The sequence below is a fragment of the Hoplias malabaricus genome, chromosome X1 (genome assembly GCF_029633855.1).
Source record: "Hoplias malabaricus isolate fHopMal1 chromosome X1, fHopMal1.hap1, whole genome shotgun sequence".
Classification (NCBI taxonomy): domain Eukaryota; kingdom Metazoa; phylum Chordata; class Actinopteri; order Characiformes; family Erythrinidae; genus Hoplias; species Hoplias malabaricus.
In genome coordinates, this window is record NC_089818.1 from 126,230 (window position 1) to 143,073 (window position 16,844).

A 16,844-nucleotide genomic window follows, 5' to 3' on the forward strand; every position below is an offset into this window, starting at 1 on the left:
GACAGTCACCCGGAGGAAACCCACGCAGACACAGAGAGAACACACCACACTCCTCACAGACAGTCACCCGGAGGAAACCCACACAGACACAGGGAGAACACACCACACTCCTCACAGACAGTCACCCGGAGGAAACCCATGCAGACAGAGGGAGAACACACCACACTCCTCACAGACAGTCACCCGGAGGAAACCCACACAGACACAGAGAGAACACACCACACTCCTCACAGACAGTCACCCGGAGGAAACCCACACAGACACAGAGAGAACACACCACACTCCTCACAGACAGTCACCCGGAGGAAACCCACACAGACACAGAGAGAACACACCACACTCCTCACAGACAGTCACCCGGAGGAAACCCACGCAGACAGAGGGAGAACACACCACACTCCTCACAGACAGTCACCCGGAGGAAACCCACGCAGACAGAGGGAGAACACACCACACTCCTCACAGACAGTCACCCTGAGGAAACCCACACAGACACAGGGAGAACACACCACACTCCTCATAGACAGTCACCTGGAGAAAACCCACACAGACACAGGGAGAACACACCACACTCCTCACAGACAGTCACCCGGAGGAAACCCACGCAGACACAGGGAGAACACACCACACTACTCACAGACAGTCACCCGGAGGAAACCCACGCAGACAGAGGGAGAACACACCACACTCCTCACAGACAGTCACCCTGAGGAAACCCACGCAGACACAGAGAGAACACACCACACTCCTCACAGACAGTCACCTGGAGGAAACCCACGCAGACACAGAGAGAACACACCACACTCCTCACAGACAGTCACCCGGAGGAAACCCACGCAGACACAGGGAGAACACACCACACTCCTCACAGACAGTCACCCGGAGGAAACCCACGCAGACACAGGGAGAACACACCACACTCCTCACAGACAGTCACCCGGAGGAAACCCACGCAGACACAGGGAGAACACACCACACTCCTCACAGACAGTCATCCTGGGGAAACCCACGCAGACACAGAGAGAACACACCACACTCCTCACAGACAGTCACCCTGAGGAAACCCACGCAGACACAGTGAGAACACACCACACTCCTCACAGACAGTCACCCGGAGGAAACCCACGCAGACACAGGGAGAACACACCACACTCCTCACAGACAGTCACCCGGAGGAAACCCACGCAGACACAGTGAGAACACACCACACTCCTCACAGACAGTCACCCTGAGGAAACCCACGCAGACACAGTGAGAACACACCACACTACTCACAGACAGTCACCCGGAGGAAACCCACGCAGACACAGGGAGAACACACCACACTCCTCACAGACAGTCACCCGGAGGAAACCCACGCAGACACAGGGAGAACACACCACACTCCTCACAGACAGTCACCTGGAGGAAACCCATACAGACACAGAGAGAACACACCACACTCCTCACAGACAGTCACCCGGAGGAAACCCACGGAGACACAGGGAGAACACACCACACTCCTCACAGACAGTCACCCGGAGGAAACCCACGCAGACACAGGGAGAACACACCACACTCCTCACAGACAGTCACCTGGAGGAAACCCACGCAGACACAGGGAGAACACACCACACTCCTCACAGACAGTCACCCGGAGGAAACCCACGCAGACAGAGGGAGAACACACCACACTCCTCACAGACAGTCACCCTGAGGAAACCCACGCAGACACAGAGAGAACACACCACACTCCTCACAGACAGTCACCCAGAGGAAACCCACGCAGACACAGGAAGAACACACCACACTCCTCACAGACAGTCACCTGGAGGAAACCCACACAGACACAGGGAGAACACACCACACTCCTCACAGACAGTCACCCGGAGGAAACCCACGCAGACACAGGGAGAACACACCACACTCCTCACAGACAGTCACCCGGAGGAAACCCACGCAGACACAGGGAGAACACACCACACTCCTCACAGACAGTCACCCGGAGGAAACCCACGCAGACACAGGGAGAACACACCACACTCCTCACAGACAGTCATCCTGGGGAAACCCACGCAGACACAGAGAGAACACACCACACTCCTCACAGACAGTCACCCTGAGGAAACCCACGCAGACACAGTGAGAACACACCACACTCCTCACAGACAGTCACCCGGAGGAAACCCACGCAGACACAGGGAGAACACACCACACTCCTCACAGACAGTCACCCGGAGGAAACCCACGCAGACACAGTGAGAACACACCACACTCCTCACAGACAGTCACCCTGAGGAAACCCACGCAGACACAGTGAGAACACACCACACTCCTCACAGACAGTCACCCGGAGGAAACCCACGCAGACACAGAGAGAACACACCACACTCCTCACAGACAGTCACCCGGAGGAAACCCACGCAGACACAGGGAGAACACACCACACTCCTCACAGACAGTCACCTGGAGGAAACCCATACAGACACAGAGAGAACACACCACACTCCTCACAGACAGTCACCCGGAGGAAACCCACGGAGACACAGGGAGAACACACCACACTCCTCACAGACAGTCACCCGGAGGAAACCCACGCAGACACAGGGAGAACACACCACACTCCTCACAGACAGTCACCAGGAGGAAACCCACGCAGACACAGGGAGAACACACCACACTCCTCACAGACAGTCACCCGGAGGAAACCCACGCAGACACAGGGAGAACACACCACACTACTCACAGACAGTCACCCGGAGGAAACCCACGCAGACACAAGGAGAACACACCACACTCCTCACAGACAGTCACCCTGAGGAAACCCACGCAGACACAGGGAGAACACACCACACTCCTCACAGACAGTCACCTGGAGGAAACCCACGCAGACACAGGGAGAACACACCACACTCCTCACAGACAGTCACCCTGGGAAACCCACGCAGACACAGTGAGAACACACCACACTTCTCACAGACAGTCACCCGGAGGAAACCCATGCAGACACAGGGAGAACACACCACACTCCTCACAGACAGTCACCCGGAGGAAACCCACGCAGACACAGGGAGAACACACCACACTCCTCACAGACAGTCACCCGGAGGAAACCCACGCAGACACAGGGAGAACACACCACACTCCTCACAGACAGTCACCCGGAGGAAACCCACGCAGACACAGGGAGAACACACCACACTCCTCACAGACAGTCACCCGGAGGAAACCCACGCAGACACAGGGAGAACACACCACACTCCTCACAGACAGTCACCCGGAGGAAACCCACGCAGACACAGGGAGAACACACCACACTCCTCACAGACAATCACCCGGAGGTGAGGAGTGTGGTGTGTTCTCCCTGTATCTGCGTGGGTCCCTGGAGCTGTGACAGAGACACTACCTGCTGCTCCAACATGCTGCCCTTCTTTCTATTAGTTGTACTTCTAAAAATATGTATACAAAACTGCATCATCAACATAGTCAGATAACACTCTTCATTTTCATTCTTTCTATTAAACCTAATTCAACACCTTAAATTAACACCTGAGAGAGAGAGAGATAGAGAGAGAGAGAGAGGGAGAGAGAGAGAGAGAGAGAGAGAGAGAGAGAGAGAGAGAGAGATGAAACTGTTTATATCTATGTCACTGGCTTTTATAAAACTCCCAAGTGGAATTTTCCATTAACACTGGATGACAAATTATAAAACTAAATAAAGAGAAATCAATAACGGTCAGAAACGACGAGAGATGTGAAGTCCATCTGTGAGCCCTGAGCTGGTAAAAGTTTTTCTTTTGTGATGGTCCAGCAAAACCATGGAATCTGATGTATACTGACCACAGGGCCTGTAGATATAACCACTAAAATGCATTATACAGTGGTTCGCAAAGATTTGGGAATGGCCCAGGTCCTGTGATGTGTTTCATTGATTTTCTGTTTCCATCTCCACTGCATCAACTCCACTGACCATACAGAAGCAATTTATAGTTCTACAGTTAAAGACTTTAGTCCATATGTTGCTCTGCATTCTTAGTTAAGCCCCCTTTTCACTGGTCAGTACCCCACAGGCACATGAAAGAGAAGATTATTTGAGTGGTGGATCGTTCTCAGCGCTGTGGACACACAGACGTGGTGGTGGTGTGTTAGTGTGTGTTGTGCTGGTATGTGTGGATCAGACACAGCAGTTGCTGCTGGAGATTTTAAACAGTGTCCAAACATGTCCACTCTGTTAGACACTCCTAATATGTTGGTCCACCTTGTAGATGCATTAAAAGTGATAGAAGCCATGCCCTGGGGCGGGGGGGTGGGGTGTCCATTAAAGAACAGGATGAAAAAGGGTTAACCCGTATATGCAGAGCAACACATAGACTGCAGTCTGTAATGCTACAACCACAACACGGTCAGTGCAGGTGCTACAGTGGAAAATGAGTTTAGAAAATGAAGGTGGCTTTAATTTTATGGTTGATCAGTGTTTATGTATGTACTATATCATACATAGTTTGTGAATGGTTTGTTTATTGAGTGGGTTTCTATTTTACAGACTAGACGCTTTAAGCTGCATTCTCTATGGAGCCTCAGACTGCATTATGTATTAATCGTCTGTCTGCATTGACTTGAGAAAGCTGTTGATTGTATACATGGGATTTACAGTACACACACACACACACACACACACACACACACACACACACACACACACACACAGCAAACACTTAAAAAATACCCACTAACACATACACACACAAACAGAGACAATACAGATGGTGAGCAACAAACTTCAGCTGCAGTATGATGAATAATCCCCATCACAATCACTGAGAGAGGAGAGAGATAGTGTGGATACACACACACACACTTTTATATTAAAATCATGTTTACTCTTCAGGGATTGGCTTTTGAATTTGTCCCCGTTTTGATGATGGTGCTCTTTAAGCAGCTGCATGAGTCTAAGTTCATCATATTCAGTCCCAAGAATCAGCAAGAGGGCTATGACATCCGTGTCATTGGTCTGTGGAGCGGTGGAACAGTGATCTCTGGAGCAATCTTTGGGCAGCCTCAGATTGGACATGCAAGCAGGACAGGTTTATGAGGAATGATGAAAAATAGATTGATTTTTCAGTCCAACTCTGCTCCACTTCCAGGGGAAAATGGCTTTGTCATATCTGCATATCTGCTTATGTATCATTCTCTCTCTCTCTCTCTCTCTCTCTCTCTCTCTCTCTCTGTCTCTCTCTCTCTCTCTCTCTCTCTCTCTCTCTCTCTCTCTGTCTCTCTCTCTCTCTCTCTCTCTCTCTCTCTCTGTCTCTCTCTCTCTCTGTCTCTCTCTCTCTCTGTATTCCTTGCAATGTAGGATTTTAATGATTTGTTTTAAAGGAAAACAATATATTCCAGACTGATACTGGGAACATTTTATACCCCTGGCACATTGAGCATGGAGAAGTTAGGCTCATGTGCAGCTGCTTCAGAGTGTCCCATTTGACTGGTCATTGATTTTCTGTGGAGATCTTCGACCCATGTCTTCGATGGGTGCACGTTAAAGTTGGTCATATGCTGTATATCTTGCTTAATCTGATTTCACGCAGACAGAGCAGAAGACTGCAGCCCTGTTGCAGAAAACAAAAACAGCTGCTTTGCTTTGTATTCTGAGTAATAATAGATGCTGTGTGCGCTTTATTAACTCAGCTCTTCTCTGTGTCCTCTTCAGATCTGATCCAGGCCACACAGGAGTCCAATGTGAATATCCCTCAGATGGCTGATACTCTATTTGAGAGGGCAGGAAACGCTAGCTGGATTGTGGTCTTCAAAGCGCTTGTCACCACCCACCATCTCATGGTCCATGGCAACGAGGTGAGAGGTCAATACCAGTGAACAGAATGTCACTGAACTTCAGGGATGTATCTGAGACATTCAATGTTGGTTTTGCTCATCTGTCTCTTTGTATTTAAGGGTTGTTATATTTTATGTAAAATAGACTCGTTTACGTAAAATGTAGATTAATATAGGCAATATTTATTGAGCTACACATACAAAAGTAGTGTCTTACAGTATGGTGTCTGTCTGCCTATGGTGTCTGCTAACGCAACATGCCAGATGTCTTGATATGGAGTTGTAGAGATTCCAAATGGTGTCCTGCAATAATCCACCGCATGCAGCTTGAATATTCTCACACTGTTTCTGCAGATTTTGCGGTAGGGTTGGAGTGTTTATAGCGTGTCCACACATTTTAATTTGCGAAAGGTCTGGCGATGCAGCTGGCCATGGCATAGTATCTGTGTCATCAAGACATGTGGTATGTAGATGAGCATTGTCTTGTTGGAATAGCCCTCCAGAGTGTGCGTTCAGAAAAGCTAGGGTTGGTGTTAAGGACAGTTGTCTTAACAGTCTGCATGTACATAGACCTGCATCATACAGTCGTCTGCCAATGATGCTGACCCTAACAGGATGACTCATGGAGGGCATCAGGATGGCCTTATATACTTAGACAGGTACAGCCATAATGCCCATGGAATATTTCGCATGTCTCAACATGTCAAATCTACCCATCAAATTGCATTCCTGTTGGTTGATTCCTTCTGGGTGCAACTACTTTTTTTTTTTTTTTTTTTTTTGACAATGAGTATATTTTCTTAGCTAAACTCAGACCATAAACAGTGATATGTACAGCAAAGTGTATAAGAAATCCTGAATGCCTTTTGCTTTTTTTTTCAGAGATTCATCCAGTTCCTTGCCTCCAGGAACACCCTTTTTAACCTCAGCAACTTTTTAGACAAGACCGGCTCCCATGGTGAGTGCTATTTAGTTGTTAGCTTTAGCAGAATGCTACTATTTCTTAGTTTAACAAGCCTAGTTTTGCTGGATCACCATTGGCAGCAAAGTATGTCACACAAGGGTCACAGATCTTTTCTGTAATGGGGAAGCATCCACGCCTCTCATTTCCCAGTTGTGGTGGGAACGTCTTGAAATCCAAACATAGTATAGGTAGTCTTACCAACAGTTTTAATAGGAAAAGGGATACATTATGTATTTCACAAATGTTTAACCTGTTAATGATAAATGTTTGGGAAATATTTTAACAGCAGAAGTTTGGAATACTGTGATCCTAAGTACTTTAAAAGAATCATATACTGGGAGTATGGCTAGCTTTCTCCCAAAGTGAGACCACCCTGCTCTGCACATTCTAGTGTTTTTCCTGCTCTAATCTACTCACTTCAGCTTAGTAAGTGTATATTTATAATAAATTAATATCTGCTGAGTTGAGAGCAAGGAAATCATTAAAATGTCTAGTGGAAATGGGCCAAGGACTGAGAAAGAGCCACATCTTACATTACTCAGGGTAAAATAGGACACAAATCAGTATAGATCTTTCACATTTATATTAATGACAAAGTATATTTGCACAGATTCTTTTAATTGAAGACAAGGATGTTGCAATGGAAGTGAAAAATTTGATTAACGCTTTGGAATCATGGAGTGTTAAGAACCGAAAGTTCTGTTTGTTGAATCTTAAATAAAGTCGCAAAAGTGATAAACAATAAAGTGATAAAAAAATTATTCTTCGGTGCAAATACAAGTGATGAATATCTATCATAACAAACACGACCTAATTATAGTACGCTATCAAGGAAAAATACACATGAAATTACAGCTGTAGGTAACATTGTCTGGCATCTCAGGAAGCACAGAGTTGTTGTGGTGTTTGCTGTAATGGTCGTTTTGTTATTGTGTATGTTTCAGGCTATGACATGTCCACCTTTATAAGGCGCTATAGCAGATATCTGAATGAGAAAGCCTTCGCCTACAGACAGATGGCTTTTGATTTTGGCAGAGTGAAAAAAGGGTAAGATTCACATTTTTACGTCAAAAAATTAACTGCAGTTGGAGAAAAGATTTCTATATGGGCCCTTTACAATCAGATCAATGTAAATCTCTTTTAAAATACTCTTTATGTTGCAGAACCGACGGTGTGATGAGGACAATGTCCACAGACAAACTTTTGAAAGGCATGCCCACCCTTCAAAGTCAAATCGATGCCCTGCTGGAGTTTGATGTGAGTCTTTGGCAGATCATTACAATAAAAGTGTGCTCCTGCCATTACATTAATAATCAATTACCCTCAGTGTTTATAGCACTCTGGGCCTGTGACATGTTCAAAATACCTAGCCCTTTATAAGTAAGAGTGGGTTGAGGATTGTTAATGCATCACAGAATAGACCAGCAGTTTAAAAAAAGCAGTCTCAGTTGCAGGATTGCAGCTGTGGTGAATGGCATCAAACTATTCAGGAAACCCAGTGAAATCAGTACTTGGGATTGAATTTTATTGAACCCAATGAAAGTTACAGTCAAATTTTTTCTGCCTCCATAAATGCAGGTTAGAAGTTTTCTCTACACGGCTGAATAACCAGAAACATACAGTTCTTTGGGGTCATCCACATTGTTTTTAGTAATAATTGACCACATATTATAAGAAGAAAAGGGCCACACTCACTGTTACCATTATCACTTATGATTGCTCATGATTCTAACACATTTTTGTGCATTTTTCTTCCAGGTCCATCCAAAAGACCTTGTTAATGGAGTGATCAATGCTGCATTTCTTTTGCTCTTCAAGGATCTGATCAAGTTATATGCCTGCTACAATGATGGAATCATTAATCTCTTGGGCAAGGGCTTCTTCTCACTACATTAAGACTAAGCTGGAATGGAAATTAATGAACTGCATTTTCAGTGTGTACATACATTTTCCATTACTAGCAAAAAAAGTTATGTTGATCATTTGATTTCTACAGAGAAGTTTTTCCAGATGAAGAAAGGTCAGTGCAAAGATGCTTTGGAAATCTACAAAAGATTCCTGACGCGAATGACCAGAGTTTCAGAGTTCCTGAAAATAGCAGAGGTATGGTGTAAACAAAAATGACTTCTTTTTTAATATAATTTGTGATGGTCTGGTATCTTGTCAAGGTGGTATTCCTTTCTTGTGGCCAAAGATTCTGGATAGACTCAAGACCCATCACTGCCCTGATCCAGATTAAACAATTACTGAATATGATTGAAAGCAGGAATATTAATAAAGAGTAACAATGCATTTATTGATGTATTTCTTTATTTTAAAAATGCTATTGTAAATAGCAATGTCCTTCTCTCTTAACAGCAAGTCGGAATCGACAAGAATGATATCCCAGAACTTACTCAGGTAAAACTGATTTTACTCATATATATTCCCCAACTTTATTGCCTCCATCACCCATAATGATAATCTTGATGATTTTATATTATGTTCATAAAATGACTAACATAGCATGTCAGTGTTGTGGTGTCCTTAACCTTGGTGTTGCATGTGTAGAGGGGTGATCCTACAAATCCCAGAACTCCCCTTTGTCTCAGCTTCCAAGAGTCAGTTTTGGCCATTTACAGAGATCCATTTAGAGGTTTCTCATTACGTGTTGAATTATTTTTTTTTTTACTTTGTTGGAAGGTGCAGAAGGTGATTTGTAGGAACTCAACTTTAATAAACAATAAAGCTAAAGGCCCAGCAATGAACAATTTTTTTAGTTGTACAGAACTTTGAAGTAAAATTATACCAGAAATGGAAAGCTACTTTATTTTGGACATATAGCTACCTAAGTGTTTCATTTGCATTTCTTATGTTAGCTAGGCTAACCTTGCTAGCTGTAAGGCTAAGACTGGTTGCTATAGATAACTTTTTAATCTTAGTATGCATATTTAGTTTTGTTATTTTGCTGTGTGCTAGCTAAGCTAGTGCATCTGTCCATAGTGTAGCAGTTAAATATAAATCAATAATTTCACACTTGTTTTTGTTCAGTTATGTTTTCTATATGTTAATTGGGTCTAGCTAGTCTTGCTTAAAGATAAAATGGTCTGAATGGGGGTTCATGTTCAGTTTTTGCCTAAAAAACCTAAACTTTTAGCCTGAATCACATTATGAAGATAGAGTACACCATTAAATATGGGTGTGTTCATGGATCCATTCCGTCCTCCATCCAGCTGATCACGGCATTCACTCTGATAATTGACAGTTTGATGATGTGCCCTGTGTTCTTGTTGCAGAGGTGCAGATTGATCACACAAGCTGAGAGTGTGAGTAGAGTGTAGTGCATTCAGCTTTCTTTGGCGAAAACAGCCATACGCAGAGAGAGAGAGAGAGAGAGAGAGAGAGAGAGAGAGAGAGAGAGAGAGAGAGAGAGAGAGAGAGCAAGTGAGATGGAGGCAGACAGTGCTAGTGGAAAACAGAAATGCACACCAGCTCTCACTTTGTGAATGAACCTGGATGCAACTGAATTGTTAAGAGAAAAGATCTAGCCTGGAGCAGCTGCTGAAGGCCAAGCGTTTGCAATGAAATAGCTAACTTTAACCAGTAATAGAGTTTCAACAATCATTAAAACCCATACATGAGCACATAAACCAAAGTCATCATGCTCAATGCCAGCTGTCAGCTAGAAGGCTATTAATCTCTCCAGCATTGGGCTCCCAGGAGTAATGGAGCAATATCCAATGAGTTGGATACTAATAATACAGTATAAATGTATGTTTAACAATCCTCACAGCAATGTTCCAACATCTAGTTTAAAAGCTTTCCCATAATAAACATTTACTGTAGCAACACTGTTTATTAATACTTCATTTTGGAAATATTTTTTTAAATAAGCAGGTGTCTACATACTTATGGCCATATAATGTAAGTCTATGCTATGTAAGTTTAATATTTAACTTAAGATTTGTCTCTGCCCAAATGTTCAGGATGACAGCTAACTCAAAAAAAAAAAAGCTCAAAATGATGAAACAGTCATTTTGAAGTCCATGAGTTTAAGGTATTTGCTTTAGCCGCTAATCCTCTAATGCTAATGTGGTTTTGAGGTTGTGGAAGCTCTATGAACATGTTTAGGATTTTTCCTCTGAAGCATTTAGTGGGTTCAATGGTCTGCTCTAAAAGCATGCTGTAATGCTGTGTGATGGTGGTTAAACTGACATGGATTTTGTCCCAGGGTTTTTGGTGGGAGATGTGCATGGATGGGAGCAATTTTAGACCCAACTAGCTCCAGTGCGGTCTAATCCAAGTCTGACTGACAGCAAATACCTGGAAGTACTTGTGCTTTAAATCTATATATTTATGGAAATCAGGTTTCCACAGCAGTTTATCAGCCAAAAATGATTTGATGTCAGATGCCTCACTTGTTTTTACTCTGTGCTAGCAATTTAGCTAGCAAGCAATACCATATTAGTTAGGAATGTGGAATGGCAGTCTGAAATCATCACAAACTTGTTGGTGTTGTCTGTTTGGTGTCTGTTGGGGATGACATACCCAAAAAATGACTAGCTCTAGACTTTAGACTCTAGCCATTGCACTTGACCTCAGCTCTTTGCCAGGTGTTATTGTGTATTAGTTCCTCTGTTCCTGTTTTGGAAAGATGTGCTACTATATGTGATAATAATGTGAATTTACTAGAGCTCTATTCAAGTAAAGCAGTTGATTAATTTGGAAATGCCACTCTGATAAGTGTAACTGGACTGGAAGTATTGGATTTATTGTTCTCCAAATAAATTCTAATTGTTTGTGGAAAAGACAACATTGAAGGCAATTACAGATCACTAGATATATGTTCTTTGGCACTTCCCTGACCAATAGGGCTCTTATTGTATGTTATATGTTATATTATGTTAAGTAATATATGACATACAGGATGATAGAGAGAAATATATATTTATAAGAGTCAGATTAGTTGCCATATTTATTCGTTTAGTCTTTTAGAGTATATGACTACAGACACAGGTTTAGGGGATGTCAATATTTTGTTCTTTATTGTTTGGTTCTGTATTGCTGGAAATGCATGGCATGTTTTCCTCTCCAATGGTTACACCTGTCGTCAAATGATACATCCAATGATATGCTTAGCTCTGCTGTGCTTGAATGCATGACCAAACATGCTGCAGTGCATTTTGAAATGCTGAACTAGAGCGTGGTGAAAGTTTAGCATGTTGAGATCACTGTAACTCAAAAATGGCCATAATATAACACACATTTTAGCCTATTCCTGTCCTAGCATACCTATCTCAACTCATCTGCTTTTTACTAAACAATAAAACTTGCAAGTAAATTGCAAAACACAGTTTGACTCAGTAGACTGGATATCTACCTCGACTATGTTTATATAATCTCTGACCAATATTCCTTGAATTTTCTCTGCTGAATGCAGATGTGGTATTTGGCATTAAAACTAGCTATGCTATTTTCAATTCTATTTAATATGTTACATTCTGCATTTTACCCCAGTTGTTTTTCTCCACTCTTGTCCAATATGTGTAGGACTATAGTGGATTTATATTAACCTGACTCTTAAACTATGGATTTTTAGGCCCCTGAAAGTCTGCTGGAGTCCCTAGAAACACACCTGAACACTCTGGAGGGAAAAAGGGGGTAAGTAAATATGTATTACTGGGCTGGGCATGGATTCAGGGTACATACTACTGTTGGGTTTAGGGGTTTGTGTTACTGCTGGACCCTGGAATTTTGGGTTTAGGAAGTTTGGGTTTAGGCTTGGTGGATTACGCTTGCTCTGATCTGTTGGGGTAAGTGGAGTTTAATTATTGGGTTTAGAAGGGCATGATACAATTAGGATTTCACTGTTCGTTACTGTTGGCCTTATATTTGCTGGGTGTCTTGGCATTGATGGAAGCAGGGTACTGCTCTGTTTAAGGTGACAAATGTGAAAGTATTTTTCGGGTTTAGGGTTCCTGGGTTATCTTGAGGGATTCTGGGTTCCTTTGATATTTTTGGGTACTCTTGAGCTTGGTACCTCCTGGTACTTGAGGTTTCCTGGTACTTGAGATTCTTTTGGGATTAAATCCTGAAGGGTACAACTGGGTATAGGTGTGTAGGGTAAATCTGGGATCAGGGCTTCTGAGCACTGTTGTTATTTAGTTGTGGAGGATCATGTTAGTTCTTCCAGGTCAAGTTTGGAAGATACTGTTAGATTTACAAAGGGAAGTATTTTGGGCAGTCTCTTAAGGATGATTCCACATTTGTGCTTTGATAAAAATCTTATTATTGAATTTCAATTATTTGTACTGAACACTGCTAAAACATTTCATGCAATTAACAATTTCCCTCCCCTGTTTTGCTTTAACAGTGATGAGTAAGTATTTAAAGAATGCGCATCAGAGTCATGTATTTACTTATTTGTAGACCTTTTGTTTTCATAATTTCTGTTGTTCTATGTTCACTTTTCAATTCTATGGATTTTAAACTTGAACTTCATTTGTAGTTCATTTTTCAGAACTATGAAGTTCGGATCTGTAGAATTGGTATGAACGCAGAGTTTGGTCCGGTGTAAAAGCTGAGTTTATGTTAATTTAGAATGAACCTAAACAGTGTTGACCAAATGGATTGTGTTCAGTTGAACTGTAGTCTGAAATGAACTCTGCAGTTCCATGGTGTTTATATCAGTGATGTTCAGCATTCATCTTGTAATTTCTCCTATAGCTCTGCATGTGAGCTGGGAATATTTCTTTTGATCTGAGGCGGGTAATTGATCATTTGTGTTGAAGGGTATAGAGATGTGTTGATTATTGTGTCTAAGTTATTAACAGATTTAATGATGAATGATTAATGCCTTGTCCTCCTGCTTGCTACATTCCATTATGGAGGTGTATTTGTTTATCATGACACACTTTTGCCTGCTCTGGTTTAAAATTCTCCTTTGTTTCTTTTAGGTCACCCACTAAGGTAAGAACTACAATGTCACACTTAAAACAAACTGTACTTAACAACGTATGGGCTCCAGTGACAGGGTATTGGCTGCATTTGGAAATGAGAGATGGTTGGGAGTGACCTCCCAGCTTCAGCATAATGTATTTGGGTAACACAACTAATGGGTGGGAAATGGCAACATCAGATTGTGAGGAAAATATATCATAATATAATAATATATAGAATGAATAATAATTAAATTATGTTTCCAGTCGGTCAGTCAATCAGACAGTTTTTGTAATGCCATCTGTTTGTGTGTCTGTGTGTGTGTGTGTTTGCATGTTATTTGTGTGTGTGTGTAGAAAGTTTCTGCAGCTAGTAATGGGACTCCTGCTGGGACACCAGTGAAGACTGTGGATCCTGTTCCTGCAGCAGCCGCAGCTGCAAAGGCACCTGCAGAAATCACATCCACTCCAGCTCCACCTGCTGCAGCAGCAAAGTGAGTTTACACTCTGATTTAATTTAATACATTTTATTTGTAATGAACATTACATTTTAAAGAATTTATTGCTCTTGTCCTCCATAATAACATCACGGCAACACTTGATTTATTCGTCATTACGTCACTGCCCACCTGATCATCAACCTGAAGCTTTAAAGTGATACTACACTCTACTCTTCTTGTCCTTTCTTTTTTTCTTTCTTTCTTTCTTCTATCCCATTGGCACTCCAGATAGTGTGAGTGATTGTGTGAGTGTGTGTTGCCCTGTGATAGACTGTTGTACCATATAGAGCTTGCCTTGAGCCCAGTGATGGGCTCTGGACTCACCATGACCATAATGTGGAAAAGAAGGAAAAAAGAGAAGTAGTAGCAGTTTGAATACATTGCCACAACAATGTTCTCACAATGATTTGACATATTAATCTCTCTCTCTCTCTCTCTCTCTCTCTCTCTCTCTCTCTCTCTCTCTCTCTCTCTCTCTCTCTCTCGTTCTCCCTGCAGCAGTGGGTTTAATGATCTGGTGGATTTTGATTTGCTGGCTCCCAGTGCTGGTGCCTCAGCAGCTCCCACTGCATCATGGGGAGGTACTTTCTCTCTCTCTCTCTCTCTCTCTCTCTCTCTCTCTCTCTCTCTCTCTCTTAAGAAGTGAGTTTTGTTATTATAATTGCACAATAATTTTGCACCAGCGTTAATATTTGTGTGAAGCCACTTTGTTTTCTCTCTTCTCTCTCTCCATCCCTGGCTACATCCCTCTGTCTCTGACATCTTTTCTGCTGCTTGATCAGATCTTCTGGGTGAGGGTGAGTAGGGGTGTTCAGTAATAAATAAATTAATTGCTGTTTGCTCCCTCCGCCCACTATGTACTCTGCACTTATTGGCCACTTACATCATATTTCTTACTATTTCCTCTTTTACTTAAAAATCTGTAATTGATCTGTAATCCTTTTCTCTTTTCCTCTCTCCCTACCATTCCCTTCTTTCTTTCCATTCCCCCTTCTTCTCTTCAATTTTCTCTGCTCACTCTATTTATTTTTTTCTCTATTTCTCTCTCAGCTCCTAGTGCTGCTCTGTTGTCTGACACTGATTCAGCTGCTGTTGCTGATTCGGCTGAAACGGCTGCAGCTGAACCTGTGGCTAATGCTAATGCTAGCACTGCTGCCCCAGCTGCTACGGCTGCTCCAGCCTCGCTGCCCCCTTCTGCCCCTGCCTCCTCCTTCTCAGATATAGACCTGTTCGGAGGTCAGTCTCCTTTTTCGCCAAGGTCTGAGAGGCCTTGTCTAATCTTGGGTTACATCCTACAACTGCGATTGGGCTAGTCTGAGCAAACAGGTGGAATTAGCAACAAATAGACTTGAGGGAAATAGAGGGAAAATGTATTAAAGATTCATAAACATATTATGTACACTCCTGAGCCAAACCCCAAAAGCAAAACAGATTTTAGTTAATAAGATATTCCCACCATAGCATGAAGGTCATCTGTTTAACTTTTCATTCCAGTTGATCTACTTATAAGCTCAGGAAGTGTTTATGATGAATGAGCTTCTGTATATTTATTGAATTTTTTAAGGAATTCATTTATTTCAACCAACATTATCCGTGAAATTACAGCTGGTTGATTAAATCCATTTACTCTCCAGGAAGCTGAAACGCAGACATGCTAATAGCTTTAGTCTGAAGGTGACAGACATTTGTGTCTAAATACTTAGTGAGCCATGTAAGCGGCTTTTGAAAACATTAGCACCAAAACAAAGCTAATAATGTAAAAAATATATGATCTGAAGTCCATGGATCAGGTCCCACACTGGGGTATCCGTGTTTAAAATAGTTTAAAATAGGCCTTTCTGACACATCCAGGCCACTAGGTGTCAGTATAATGACTGAAAGTAAGCCTTTTCAAAAATTTATTTGAATCTATTTTTATTAAATGTTGTGGAGGTTGAAATGGTCACATTTTCAATCACTGTGTGACTAGAGTGACATATAAGGATGTTTTATAACATTTTATAAGGCGCCATTTTGTTTAAAATTGTTTTTTAAAATATCTAATCCCTAATGGTATTTAAATATATTATTAAATGAAAATTTTACCTAGAACAGATATAAAATTTTAAAAATAAATGTTGGTATGAATATATTTTCCCAAAATCTGATAAAAGGCATTGTTTTCGCACCAGCCTTGTTACTTTATTGTTTTAGCTGTTGTCAGTCCAGCTACGTCATACACGAGTGGAGTTAAACCCTAAAACCTTGTTCTCTAATTGATCTTGTAAGGATGATCAAATCTTCACAAGTCACTCACTGAAGCTATGTAGGCGATAAAGAGCAAGGTACCTGCATAAGTATCAAGACACTTGACCATGCATTCTGTTTTAGAGCTTTGCTTTTCAGGTGTCACACAATTTGGACAGTGTTAGGTCACTGTTTATGTGTGGATACAAAAAAAAGGTCTATGGAATCCTGAAAAGGACAATTTAGTGGAAAATCAATTATACACAGTATAACTTTTTCTCAAATATATTTGATTTTGAAATTTATAAGAATATTTATCCCATTTGGTTCCAGTGCAAGGATAAAGAGGCAAACTTAAGACACTAATGTGTTTATAGGATACTTTGGGAGTAAAGGACAAACTGTGTGTATTTGATTTTTTCCAGTTAA

General features: G+C 42.2%; 1 protein-coding gene across 1 annotated transcript in view; it reads left to right on the top strand.

The window, feature by feature from the left end:
- Positions 1–16,844, top strand: part of snap91a (synaptosome associated protein 91a) — a 48,103-nt gene that overhangs the window by 18,922 nt on the left and 12,337 nt on the right. Inside the window, exons 2-15 of the mRNA XM_066652289.1 lie at positions 5,687–5,829; positions 6,691–6,766; positions 7,717–7,819; positions 7,936–8,029; positions 8,531–8,642; positions 8,769–8,875; positions 9,131–9,172; positions 12,351–12,412; positions 13,125–13,130; positions 13,708–13,720; positions 14,047–14,183; positions 14,688–14,770; positions 14,972–14,986; positions 15,240–15,425. Coding sequence (XP_066508386.1) covers positions 5,687–5,829; positions 6,691–6,766; positions 7,717–7,819; positions 7,936–8,029; positions 8,531–8,642; positions 8,769–8,875; positions 9,131–9,172; positions 12,351–12,412; positions 13,125–13,130; positions 13,708–13,720; positions 14,047–14,183; positions 14,688–14,770; positions 14,972–14,986; positions 15,240–15,425 — 1,179 coding nt within the window. The remainder of the gene's footprint in view (positions 1–5,686; positions 5,830–6,690; positions 6,767–7,716; positions 7,820–7,935; positions 8,030–8,530; positions 8,643–8,768; positions 8,876–9,130; positions 9,173–12,350; positions 12,413–13,124; positions 13,131–13,707; positions 13,721–14,046; positions 14,184–14,687; positions 14,771–14,971; positions 14,987–15,239; positions 15,426–16,844) is intronic.